General features: G+C 40.0%; 2 protein-coding genes across 2 annotated transcripts in view; both read left to right on the forward strand.

Moving 5' to 3' along the window:
• Window positions 1-232: 232 nt before the first annotated feature.
• The window catches only part of LOC311054288 (uncharacterized protein), a gene marked incomplete at its 5' end in the record, with an annotated part of 78,375 nt that continues 65,452 nt past the window's right edge, over window positions 233-13,155 (forward strand). The window contains 10 exons of the mRNA XM_084070164.1: window positions 233-726; window positions 1,039-1,285; window positions 1,604-1,735; window positions 3,222-3,356; window positions 3,950-4,050; window positions 4,165-4,270; window positions 5,065-5,233; window positions 5,336-5,438; window positions 5,526-5,598; window positions 5,938-5,979. Of these exons, the coding sequence (XP_083926290.1) occupies window positions 233-726; window positions 1,039-1,285; window positions 1,604-1,735; window positions 3,222-3,356; window positions 3,950-4,050; window positions 4,165-4,270; window positions 5,065-5,233; window positions 5,336-5,438; window positions 5,526-5,598; window positions 5,938-5,979 (1,602 nt within the window). The remainder of the gene's footprint in view (window positions 727-1,038; window positions 1,286-1,603; window positions 1,736-3,221; window positions 3,357-3,949; window positions 4,051-4,164; window positions 4,271-5,064; window positions 5,234-5,335; window positions 5,439-5,525; window positions 5,599-5,937; window positions 5,980-13,155) is intronic.
• LOC311053276 (uncharacterized protein) lies at window positions 8,878-9,776 on the forward strand (the record flags this gene model as incomplete). The annotated part of the gene is made up of 4 exons (XM_084068736.1): window positions 8,878-8,990; window positions 9,123-9,302; window positions 9,405-9,572; window positions 9,660-9,776. Exons 1-4 carry the CDS (start codon window positions 8,898-8,900, stop codon window positions 9,774-9,776), a joined length of 558 nt encoding a protein of 185 aa, XP_083924862.1. The 5' UTR covers window positions 8,878-8,897.

Consider the following 13,155-nt stretch of genomic DNA (forward strand, 5'->3'; position numbering starts at 1 on the left):
TGCCTATAATCAGGTTTATTTCCCCTTCCTCATTCTGCACAACCGGAACATCACATCACACGTTTAGGCTACTCAGCACTTGTGGTGCAAGCTGGGTGGTGAGAGTAAAGCATAGTACAAGCTGGGTGGTGAGAGTAAAGCATAGTACAGGCTGGGTGGTGAGACTAGTAGAGTGCACTCTGTCATTCATGTTGTCTGTCTGTCTGTCCCGGACTTGACACTTGGTATGGCGATGAGGGCCGTTCTACTCCAGCTGCTGTTTGTACTGAGTATGAGATGTGGTTGGTGTGAGGAGGATGCAGTTTTCACTTTTGATGGAGACGTCCGCGACTTTGCTGTTGGCAATGATTCAGTTTACGTTGTCACCAAGGAGCGACTGTACCATCTGAGCCACACTTTGTCCCCGCTACAGAGTCGATCTCAAAGAGGACACCTGACACCTGACGACAGTTTTCAGAGGGTTCCAGAGGGGGACCATGGCAACGCAACTTTCGTTGTGAATACATTGGTGCCGTTCGTTAAGAACGGTACTTTGATCACCTGCGGTCTGACGTTACGTGGATGTGACTACTGTGAGGTACTGGACTTACAGAATATCTCAAAATCATTGCATATGGAGAAGATTAGTTTGGGGTCTGGACCCAACGACACGTTTACTGGAGGGCTGGTTGAGGTGGAGGTGGGGGCAGGGAAGACTGAGGTCTACATTTTATCTGCTAAACGAAAGTATCAAGGTTGTGGCAACTTGGAAGACAGAGGGATTTCCCTGCATAATACAAATGACTATCAGCCAGGGGATGGGGGTATATTTTCACAAACTGATCAGATAGGCAAGCATCAAATCTGGACAAGATCTGATATAAACTTCGAGTTTGTGGATGGCTTTCAGATCAATTCAACCATTTACATATTCTCTAAAATACCTCCAGATGGAAAAAATGAAGGTAGAATTCGCCTTATTTGGCTCAAAAGCAAAACGCATAAGACGGAGACTTTAAACTCCCTGCGAGGTGCAACACTTGAGTGTTGTCCTGACAGAAAGCGCACCAGTCTCCGCTCTTCCTCAGTGGTTCCAGGCGGCGGTCCACGGGTTCTGTGGGCAGGTGTGTTTGTGACCAGAGGCAGTGACTCGCAGGACGGCGCGAATACAGCTCTTGCCATCTTTGACATCAGCCCAGGTGACGGATGGACATCGGATGGCGGATGGTCATGGCGGATGGTCATCGGCGGATGGAACGCCGATGACGATCCAGACTTCTGCAGCATTTGTAAAGACAAGGATAAGGTAGGCCTACAGCAATTAATAAGATCATATACTGTAGGCCTAAATTATAGATCCAATCCTAGACTAAAGGGTTGCGTTTAAATTTGCAGAGCAGTAATCTTAAGAATGTTGCACAACTGGTGCATTCAAATAGGCTAGTTATTTGATTCAAAAAATCGTTTTGGATTTTTTTAAGGTTTCATGAAATTTCAGGTGTGTGTGTGTGTGTGTGTGTGTGTGTGTGTGTGTGTGTGTGTGTGTGTGTGTGTGTGTGTGTGTGTGTGTGTGTGTGTGTGTGTGTGTGTGTGTGTGTGTGTGTGTGTGTTTTTTGTTTTACAGGGCAATAAGCCCAGGTTGCTGACACCAGAGACAGTGTTGTTTAAACACAACTCCATGACCTCAGTGCTGGCAGTGAGACAGAAGTCCTGGCTGGTGTTCTTCATCGGAACAGGAGATGGGCAACTCATTAAGGTCTGTGACTGTCATATGCTTTCAGTTTACAACATGTGGATTATTATATATTATTTTGTTAATTATAACAATCTGCGTCACACCACTCTCCTACAGTAGGCTATATCAAGTTGCTTGCACACAACAATGAAATCTAATGTATTTATGCAGTGCACACAGACAAATATGCACATGGTTCCATCTCCCATGGTTCCATTTGGAAAACGGAACAGTATTATAATGTTTTAATTGTCTAATTTGGAAAACTGTAATGTTTTAAAACGTTTTTGAATAGGCCTTTAAAAATAAAAATAAAATACACACTTTTTTCTACCTTTAGAGTCGATTGGAGCATGAGTCGACATAATTTTGTCACATGCCTAAGTGGTTATCCTAGCCTTAAAAAGGATACTCTGAACCACTCCTATAGGAAACAGGGTTATTGTTGGACAAATGATAGTGAGAATTCACAAATTGGTCTTGCACAGCTGTGACGACACTCAAGCCCCTGGAACAGCTATATAAAAGAGCCATAAAGGTATTTGATATAAAAAAAATATATATAATATTTATTCCTTTGATAACGGGAAGCTCTTTAAACAGGCATGTGCCGTGTATAAAACTTCACATGGTTTATGCACGCCTCCTATGGAGGAATTTATGAAATGGAAGCCCGACACGGGCATCAGTACAAGGGCCTTCACCAGAGGGGATTGTGAGCTGCAGTCTAGAAGACACACATTCTTAATAATCTTAACTAACATATGAGAGAGTCCATCCTTTATATACTTTAAGGTCCTACTAAAAGGATGGACCATGGACAATCAAACAATGAACATTTTTAAATAGGCTTAAATGTAGTTTTTTCTTTTTAGTTTTCCTGAGTCTGCGGTATTTTAGGTCAAAACTAGGCCTTTTTTTTTACTGTAGCTTTCTCTTCAGTTTGTACCCTCTTAGTAATGTTTATATGTGCTCTTTTTGTAATGTTGCTTGTTTTCTGTATGGGGACTACGGATGGAAATTAGCATCCTTGCTAAATCCGGCGTATTTACATTGCATTGTATGTGTGGTGTTCATTAATATGTAGCCTACTATCCCTCCCAAATAAACATATGAATAAAATAAAGAATACAAGAAGTTTTAGTTTTGATTTAAAGTAGCCGTAGTAGCTTCCCTGATTACTGAGCTAGACTCCAGATTCAAGAGAAAATAGAAAAGTGAAAGCCCTGTTGCCTGCTGATTTTCTTTAACTCTAGGATTGTTAAGAGGCCCCAGAGTTACTATATCTGAGATACCCAGAACCCAGTTATTCGCTGTAATCATGACCCCTGTCTGTACAGGGAATGCAACACTATTTTTACAAAGGTCGTTGAATGCGGTGCAATATTTTTGCTTTCTTTATTTCATCTATACGCTGCATGTTACTATGCCATCCTCTATGCAGAACTTCTGACAGTCACAAATAATATAGATAATACTGTATTTGTTGATTTCCTCTTCATGTCAGATTGCTGTAGACAAGGCCTATCAGACTGTCTGTCCCAGGGTGCTGTACCAGACCGATGATGACCGCAAAGTGTTTCACAAAATGCATCTGGACCCGGTGGACAGGAAACATGTATATGTGGCATTAAAAAAACAGGTTGGTGATATAAGTGTACATATAGATAGGATTATACTAGGGGTGTGCCGATATATCGTCCCGCGATATATCGCGATACGTTTTCGCGACGATATGTATCGTTTTGGGAAAAAAAAATATCGTTTTTTTTTTACACCAATCAAAATAATCAGGCATGCAAACAGCCCCGAGGTGAAAAGGGTGACAACATGTTTTTTTTTTTTAGGGTCAGGTGTCACACTATTGCCCTATTTGGATTGAAAACGGCTGAAAAGCTACAAGTTTGCATGTCTGAATAATGCAAAAACAGAATTATTTGTTTGCATTTCCTTTTTTTCTCCCCCATTTATTTTCATAATAAAAAAAGTGCGTATCGTATCGTATCGAAATCGTATCGAAGTTGTGAGCCAAATATCGTATCGTATCGTTTGGTGAAATTAGTGTATCGGCACACCCCTAGATTATACTGTATGTAACATGACTTTATAACTATGATGCCGTGTGTGTGTGTGTGTGTGTGTGTGTGTGTGTGTGTGTGTGTGTGTGTGTGTGTGTGTGTGTGTGTGTGTGTGTGTGTGTGTGTGTGTGTGTGTGTGTGTGTGTGTGTGTGGTAGATGAAGCGTGTGCCTGTATCTAAGTGTGAAACATACACAGATCCGGAAGCGTGTTGGTCTGCACAGGATCCCTACTGTGGCTGGTGTGACTCTAAGGAGAGGTTAGACATACAGTATTTTACTGGTTCCTCATCATACTTGTCGTCTGTAATTATTCTCATGTTATCTTAATATTTGTTCCCCGCTCACTTATCATTCCTTTTGGCCCTTGACAGCTGCACATTTGAGGATGAATGCCCAGATTCAGTTTGGCTGTCAGTTCCGGAGGACTCCAATGAACGGAAAATTGTGTCTCATCGAGTAGAGATGAACAATGGTCAGGTACAGATACACAGAAATATGTGGAACATCGGTTGAGTCCATTTCACAATTCAATAATGCAGTTTATTATTATTTAGGATTGAGATACTTTTTATTTGCCTCTTTCAGTTACGGCTTGCGGGAAAAAAACATCGTAAACATTGTTTTGGAAAGTGTTATGCAAATAAAGTGAATCTAGTATTATTATTATTAGTAGTAGTAGTAGCAGCAATTAGTATTATTATTACATTCTCAGCCTTTATTTTCCCTGGGTGGGGGGGGGGCTGATAAAAGGACATGGAGGATGATATTAGCTACGGCTGATATGGCATTGGCAGCTGACCAGTCAGTGCAATCTAAATTGCAACCACATGCTAGCTGTCACCGTAAGCGACCTTGCCGCTGAAGGAACTCACCGTGTCAAACATGGTTGCTATGGGTGATGTGGTAGATTTATGAATTATTCTATGAATAGTGACAGTGGGTAATAGAATGGGTCTTATGGCTGCATACTGAGAGCCAAAAAAGCAAAAATGGGGTGCACACCATTATTGCTGAGGTGCTGACCACGGTGCAGAAGAAAGAGGCCGAAGAAACTCCCTCCCCACACTGTAGAAAATCCCAGCAGGACTATCATTTTTTTAAATTTTATTATTATTATTATTATTATTATTATTATTATTTTTTTTTTTTTTTTTTTTTTAATTTATTATTATTATTATTATTTTTTTTAATTTATTTTAAATGTCCAGCTGATAATCTATATTTATTATTAATATCATTATTATTACAGAATAATTGTTTTCCTTTACCAGATCATACTAACCATCCAGAGCCATCTGAGCAGCAGTGGGGATGTAGCACTGACTAATTTCGCCTGTCAGTTCAGCACCACACTTGAACACGTGTGTGACTTGGGAGGTCCAGCCCCACAGTTTCCACTGTGCTCCTGTGTTTTTCATAGTAGCAGGCTCCCTGCTGAAGGTCAGTGATCTTTGAACACTGAAAAACTCTTCATAGGCTATCAACAGAAACTGTGAGAAAAGCAGCGTCTCAGACCTACATTGTATTGTGTTGTATTTACAGGGCTGATTCTCACAGTCAGGTTGAGACTAGGGCAGACACAGCTGAGGAAGCAACTGAAGCTGAGCAATTGTTCTGATATCACTGGACCGCCTACTTTAGTCCTGTGAGTCATTATTTGACATGGTAATATTTGAGTGATATGACTTGATATTTTATACTTTACATTGACTTTTGTATGTGTTCTATTCAGGTGTCATCAGTGCATCACGGCTGGGTGTGGCTGGAGAAACAACATCTGCTCCTGGACAAACCTGGGTGCTGATGTAATGATGCATGCTGTCATTGTCTTAGATTCACACACAGATATTAATACCAGATGTGCCAAGTCTCGGAGATCTGTCATAATTTAGATTATTACAATAATCTATTGGACTCCTCATATCGATTGATTGATTGATTGATTGAATACTTTATTAACACGATTATTAAAAGTACAGGAGTATAGCACCACAGGGCTTGTTTCCATTGTGGTCCATTGTACTCAATTGATAAAAAAAATTAATATATTTATTATATTCTATATTCAGCTTTTTGAATTCCAATGTTAGTGTGGTTTGTTCCTTGATCAGCATCTCTATTTCACCTTTCACTTCCATCCACAGGACAGTGTTTGTCAAACGGCTGAGTCAGACATGAACTACCCAGTAAGTTCTCTGCAGTTTTCTTTATAACTTTTTTTTGTTTAACTGTGAAATGTAATTTATTTCAGCCCTTACGCCTTTCTGTCAAGATGCTTTACACTTTGCCAGGCCAACATTGTAAATAGAAATGTGTTCTTTAATGACTTGTCCGGTTACATAAAGGTTAAATAAAAAATGAAATCAAATAAAAGTTCACCATTTGCATCGGCCATTGACTTTACTCTTTAACCAAATGTTATGTGTTACTAAAATTCTCGGGAAGAGTTACAGAAAAAGCTGAAAGAATATTCATATCACTCGTCAGGGTGATGGGTTAGATTCTAATAGTTTCTAACCGTTAGAATAATCATAAAAAAGACAAGTACCCTCACACTCATATGCTCGAATGACACATTTATTTTACTGTGTGTGTGTGTGTGTGTGTGTGTGTGTGTGTGTGTGTGTGTGTGTGTGTGTGTGTGTGTGTGTGTGTGTGTGTGTGTGTGTGTGTGTGTGTGTGTGTGTGTGTGTGTGCATACGCGCGTGTGTGTGTGTGTGTGTGTGTGTTAGAAACCAGAGATCTCCTCCATTACTCCCAGTGTCGTGTCCATCCATGGCAGAAACCATGCCCTGATGACTGGGCGTAACCTCGGCGATGTGACCAGGGTACGGATCCAGGGAGACATGAACTGCAGTCCAAAAGAGTGAGTGGACATTATGTTCCCCAGGCTTTTCTGAGTATGCATTGATAGAACATGTATTGATAGGGACAGTAGAGATAGACCAGGGGAGTGACATGTAGCAAATGGTCTGGCCCAGGAGTCAAACCAGGCACTCGCTGTCAGGCATTAGAGCCTATGTGGTACGGGCCTTAACCACTCAGCTCCCTAGAGTGTGTGGATTTAAGGTTAAAGGACTTATACATGATTTGTGTGGCTGTTAGTTAGTTTGTAGTTTGTTGCAGATAGTAGAACTTGTCCTGTTTGTCCTCATCTTTCTGTGTGTGTAGATCTCCAGTATGGAACAACACAGGGGTCAGTCTAACATTCCACATCCCTAGAGCTGACAAAGGCTTTGTCAGAATATGTGCTGTCCTCCCTGATGGCAGTTGCCATGGCAATGCCAACGTTACCTACGGCTCATCACCAATCTGCTTCAGGATCATACCAGACACTACCTGGGCCAGGTATGGGCACATTCAGGAACATTCAGTATTTTACTCAGATCCAAGTCAAGTAGAGATGTGCGTGTCTGTGTTTATTTATAAACAGCTGCATTCTACTAACCCATATGTATGTCATATGATTGGTATGTAATTTATAAATGATTTAAAAAAAATATTCAGAGCACTTACCTATGTCCTACTGACATTTTAAATGCATGTTACTGGTTCAATTTAAAATAGTCATGTTCAATCAAAATCATGAAAACAAATTAAAAGCGTATTACCCTATAACCCATTAAAATCGGGAAAGCACAGCTTGTATATCTGCTATTTTTGAATAGCCAAAGAAATGACACAGATACTTTCCCGGCTAAATGGCTTAAATGGCTTTTTTAAAAGCCATTTAAGCTATAACTAGGCTAAGTTTGAACTTGGTGTGAGGTGGTGCAACTGGCCCCAGAGTTACAATGTACGGAACTCATGCGTTCAAGTTCACTCACACAGACACACCCAGGTACCCGCACACTATCTCATCAAACCCACACATTGCCTCTTTTTGTCTGCAACCACACACACGCTCACACTGAAGCAAGCATATGAAGTCAGACACTTCCGTCCGTTTTTTTGTGGTTTCCTGTTGCTCCTCGCTGCATTTCCACTGCTGCACAAACAGCCCCTTACTTTACATCTCTCAAGACCTACAATATGCTGAGTACAACTCAAACACATGATTATACATACACATAATATAAAACAATAAAATAAAACAAAATAATATAATCACATTCTTGTATTTCTTGTAAAGTACTTCAAGAATAAAAATGATAAGATCAACAATAATTCACATCCTGGCACACAATCCTAGCACAGAATTAAAATGAGTTCCCATGATTAATATCACACTTAGGCATAATTAATAATTGGTTCTACAGTATAACACAACCAAATTACAGATTAGATTCAGAGGATATTCTCATCTATTTCTTCATCCTGTTTGCCGCTTTTGAGTGACCAGTCCTGTCGTGGGTGTGTATTGCATAACATCCTGTCCCACAGATGTGTCATTTTAGCAATACAAGCTTTACACACAGCATTATGCAGTTAAAACATTTGGAAAATGTTCTTAAGTAAAGTGTGCATGATTAGAACATGCTTAAACATTCGACAATTAAGGTCTAATATTTCTACAAATTGCTGCAAAACCTGTCTGTAGCCTTAAAGTCACAACTGCTGTAGCAACTGAACATTTGTTCAAAGATTGTTGGACAACCACTTCAGAGGCTCTTTACATCTACGTATAATAACAGTATGGTAAGGTTGGCAAGGAATATCACTTCAAACACTAGCCATGCTTTTTATGGTGAATATAGGTTGCTGCCTTCAGGAAGGAGCTATGGTGTTCCAACATACATAAAAAATATATTTTCATTTTGATATATATATATATATATATATATATTTTCAATCATTAGATCAGAACTGGGCTGGCCAATCAGGGGGGGGGGGGGGGGGGTGGCAAGTAGTATGGACATCATGATATCCATACCCAAAGAGCCCCTCAGCTCAAAACGCTACACAGCCCATTATTGACAGCTCACAGACATTGCCTAATTGAATGGCCAGCTTCTGCCTCTCACCTGTTTTTAAATGTCATTGTAGCCTCTGTTTGATATGACCTGACCTGACGAAGATAATCTATCTAATCTTGAATGTAATCTTGAAGATGTAACCTTCACATGGATGTGTTGTGTTTTTCCTCAGTGGGAAGAGGAGGATCATGGTCCAGGGTTCATATCTGGAGTTTGTGGAGGGAGTCATCCATAGCCATGTTCCTCACACAATCACTTATCCAACAATCACAAGCATGGAGGTGGGCCTTTCGCAACAAAGCCGTTGCTTTGCTTCACAACACCAAAACACACATACTGTATGTATATCTACACACCGACATGCACAAGGATTCACATCAAGTTTTTCTCATGTCTTATTTGTCACTATATAGACTCTATTGTATGATACGCCTGGGGCTGCAAATGCTGATGACAAGTCTACTAGCACTGTGTCCCTGAGAGTAGCCAATGAAACCCTGCCCTGCCCAATGAAGCTCACCTACCACCCGGATCCACACTTCATCAGCTTCACCTCCACAAGGATAGGAGCTAAACTGCAAATTGTTATACAGGTACAAGATGCTCAAGAGCAATGCACGCACGCACGCACGCACGCACGCACGCACGCACGCACGCACGCACGTAAAAGGTAAACATTTGTCTCAATCTTTCAGAAAAAGCCTGACAAACTGAACATGACCGTGGCTGAGTTGTCAGTACTGGGAGTACAGGATGACAAACAGTACGAATGTGTTGTGGAAACCATAAAAAACAGCAGTACAACAGACTTTTTCAGCTGTGAAATTCAAAATAAAACTGATGACACAATTCAGGCCCTGAAGGTAAATATTTATCTTCTAATCTACATTGAGCTATCCTATCCTTGAGACACTCAGTCTTTGAACAAAGTCACTGTGCTATTCTTTCAGATCAGATATGGAAATATCACCGTACGCCTCCCTCTGGATCCTCCTTCTGCAGCAGCTCATGACTCTCGACTGATACTCATCATATTATTTCTGACATGTAGTCTTGCTGGTCAGTAAGCCATTTCTATAGTAACTCCCACTATCTACAGTACTGTATGTGTAAAATGTTGTTCATTTGGCTGCATGGTTTAAGTCACTTGCCTTGTTTGTTCCATTTGAATAGCTGTGGTATTTCTGTACTACAGAATACAAAAGAGACGTACAGCTCAGATGAAACAACCCACTGAAGAAGAGTTGGAGCTCAACAAGAAGGATATTACGCAAGGTCAGTAAAAACTCATTTATCTAAAACACAGTGTGTGACTGCCTCCACAAACAGCCACACACATATGAATGAATGAATGAATGAATGAATGAATGAATGAATGAGTGAATGAATATTTTATTTCGGTCATTAAGCCATGTACAGAGTTTGTCATTTGACATTTCCAAGGAAGAAAAATAATAAAATTCATGGACCGAAAGGGTGTAGGCTGAAGCCAGCTTATAATGCCTACCCTTAAAATATTATAAAACAAACAATAACAAAACATCAATCAATACTCAAAACAAAGACAAAATGTGTCTTTTCATCTACAAAAAATAACAAGTAATGGTTTATAATATTTTTTAAATATTTATCTACTCTATTATCTTTAAACATTTTCTTGAATTTATAGATAGAACTGCATTTCTTTAGGTCATTTTCACAACTATTCCATATTTATCTTGCCATAACCGATGTACATCTCTTTTTAATATTTGTTCTAGCTGTAATAATTCGAAACATAAGTATTCCCCTCAACTCGTACTGATTTTCTTTAATTTAAACAGATTCTGAATGCATCTTGGAAGCAGTTTCTGTTGTGCTTTGAATGCTAATAAAACTGTCTTCTGTGCTACTATATCATAGAATTTTAAGGTATTATACTGAATAAAGAGTTTATTTGTCGGTTCATAATATCATAGATAGAATCTATAATAGATAGATAGAATGCAAACTTGCCCGATATGGCCCCTATTCCCGCATATCTGAGTAAATACCTCCAAAAAGTTAGCGACACCGAGGGAGCGTTAACAACGATCTGGTAACACCCACCCATAAAACAAACATGGGCAAATTCTCCTTCTACAGCACTGCCACCCAGGTTTGGAATAGTCTAACCCCATCCCTCAAAAAGTGCAGTTCGCTGGGCTCATCCAAAACAGCCCTGAAAATTCACCTTTCAGGAGGCCAAAAAAGGAGGCAGTACTATTTTCCCGTTAGACAGAGGACCCCCCCCCCTTTATGTACACATAGCTTTATTTTTTTCCCCTGCTTTTTCAAAAAAATGTGTTTGTACATAGTGTTATCTCTTATAACTGAATTTCACAGTCAGTATCACTCTTCTGATGTTTGATCCAAGTCACTACAATGCAATGAAATCATTTTATTAAACCCATATTATGAGGAGCCCATTCACATTAACATTATAAGAGAGCTGTCTGGTGCTTATGGACATCTATCAAATAATAATAATTAAAACAAATCTGATCTCGACTCGGTCTCGCTTCCTGTCGGTCTCGACTCGGACTCGACCCCCTCCCTGGCCTTCTGGACTCGCCCCCCCCCCCCCCCCCCCCCCCCCCCCCCTTGGACTTGGTCTTGACGTGGACTCGCTTTAGGTGGTCTCGACTACAACCCTAACTTTCACTTTTGGCAAAACAAAACAAAAGTCCTTCATGATTGCTTTTAGCTATGACTGTGACAGTATCAGTAATTGTGTTAAGTGCCTAGGCCATTAAGTTCAAATGTTTGCGCTTTGAATTCATTTGAACATTGTTGTATTTCTTGCAGTACAATCCAAAGTTGCAGCTGTATCTGTCACAGGTGAGTGCTGTTTAAAGTAGTTTTGAGTCTACAACTTTATATTTCACTTTCAACATGTTTGGGTCATTATATCATCTACTTCTTTTTATCGTCTACTTCAATTGCTTTTTTTGTTTTTTTCCTAAAAAATAAAAAAATAAATGGAAAAAGTAATTGAGCAAACACGGCCCCCTCACGTATTAGAAGGACAATATCAGAAAACAGGACGTGTGTTTTCAATGAATCTAACATGGTTAAAATGGAGTTTGAAGTTACAATGGGATTGTATAGGAAGGGGGCATGTCTGATAGAATGAATATCAAATATCTAAATACTGAATTAAGTAACTTTTTTTTGGCATTAAAGTATTTATTTATTTTCCAACAAATAATACATGACATGAAACACAAAGAACGGAAATGAAACAGAAACATTAAAATAAATAAAAAAACAGACTTAAACACAACAAAAACAGGCAGTCATAACTAAGTTAAGCGGACAACACCCCCCCTACACCCTTTTACTATCAATTGTCACTGGGTGAAAAGCAATGATTTTGGGAGGGTATCCCTCAGGCATACCCCTGATACTTAAGGGAGTATGTGTGTGTATGCTGCCCTCATTCATTAATGTACCACCTCCCACATACCTCCCACATATTCAGGTGTATGTACCATTTCTGAGACCTTCATTTGCATGTCTGCCAGCAAGGACCTCACACACCCACCCCTCCCACCCCTCTCACCCTTCCACCCCAACCACTTCTGAGCATGTGCAGAAAACTACATTTGATTGGAAGCTGTGGCTTATAACCCCACCCACCCACCCCACATTCTGCATGCTAATTCTTGTATAAACCCCCTAGTTTATACCCCCCCCCCCCCCCCCTCAGTGGGAAGGGTGGTTTAAAGCCCCCCCCCCCCCCCAGGGGCTGTGGCTTGTCCCCCCCCCCCCCCCACCCCCAATGGGAGGGGTGGTTTATAGTTCCCCCCCACTACCTGCACTAATTTATATATATATATATATATATCCACACACACAAACAATATAGAAAAACACATAGGCAGAACTCATGTAATTATGTTTATTGATCAAGCAAAATAAATGTATACAAAACAATGGAACAGGAGCACACAGATAAGGTAAACTGTTTCAAAGAAAAGTATTTTGTTCCAGGGACCCAGAAGCAAAGATTTGAGTTAAAAATGTTCACTCTAAAAAATATATATTCAAATATTCTGAATCAGAATCAGGTTTATTGTCACATCACAGGTTTAATTAAAAAAAGTGGGTGAAATTTGTGTCTATATACTCACACTAGTACCTGAGATAAGATATGTGCATGAACATAGCAGCAATGTATACTGTGCATGATATACTTATGGACGTTAGTTAAGGTGCTTGGAAAAAAAAGTTAAAAGTCAGTGCGTTATACACAGGATTACGGTGCAAAATGTCAGTGTGTGTCGACCGCATAATCCACATAGACTGACATATAGTCAGCAAGTAGTGACATGAAGAAGAGCAAAGAAAAATAGCGGGAAAAGGAAAACAAAGTCACTTGTAGGCTACTCATGTAATCCACGGTGGCTGGGTCCAAGGAAGAGC

The sequence above is a fragment of the Gymnoscopelus microlampas genome (genome assembly GCF_963454915.1).
Source record: "Gymnoscopelus microlampas genome assembly, chromosome: 10".
Taxonomy (NCBI): Eukaryota; Metazoa; Chordata; class Actinopteri; order Myctophiformes; family Myctophidae; genus Gymnoscopelus; species Gymnoscopelus microlampas.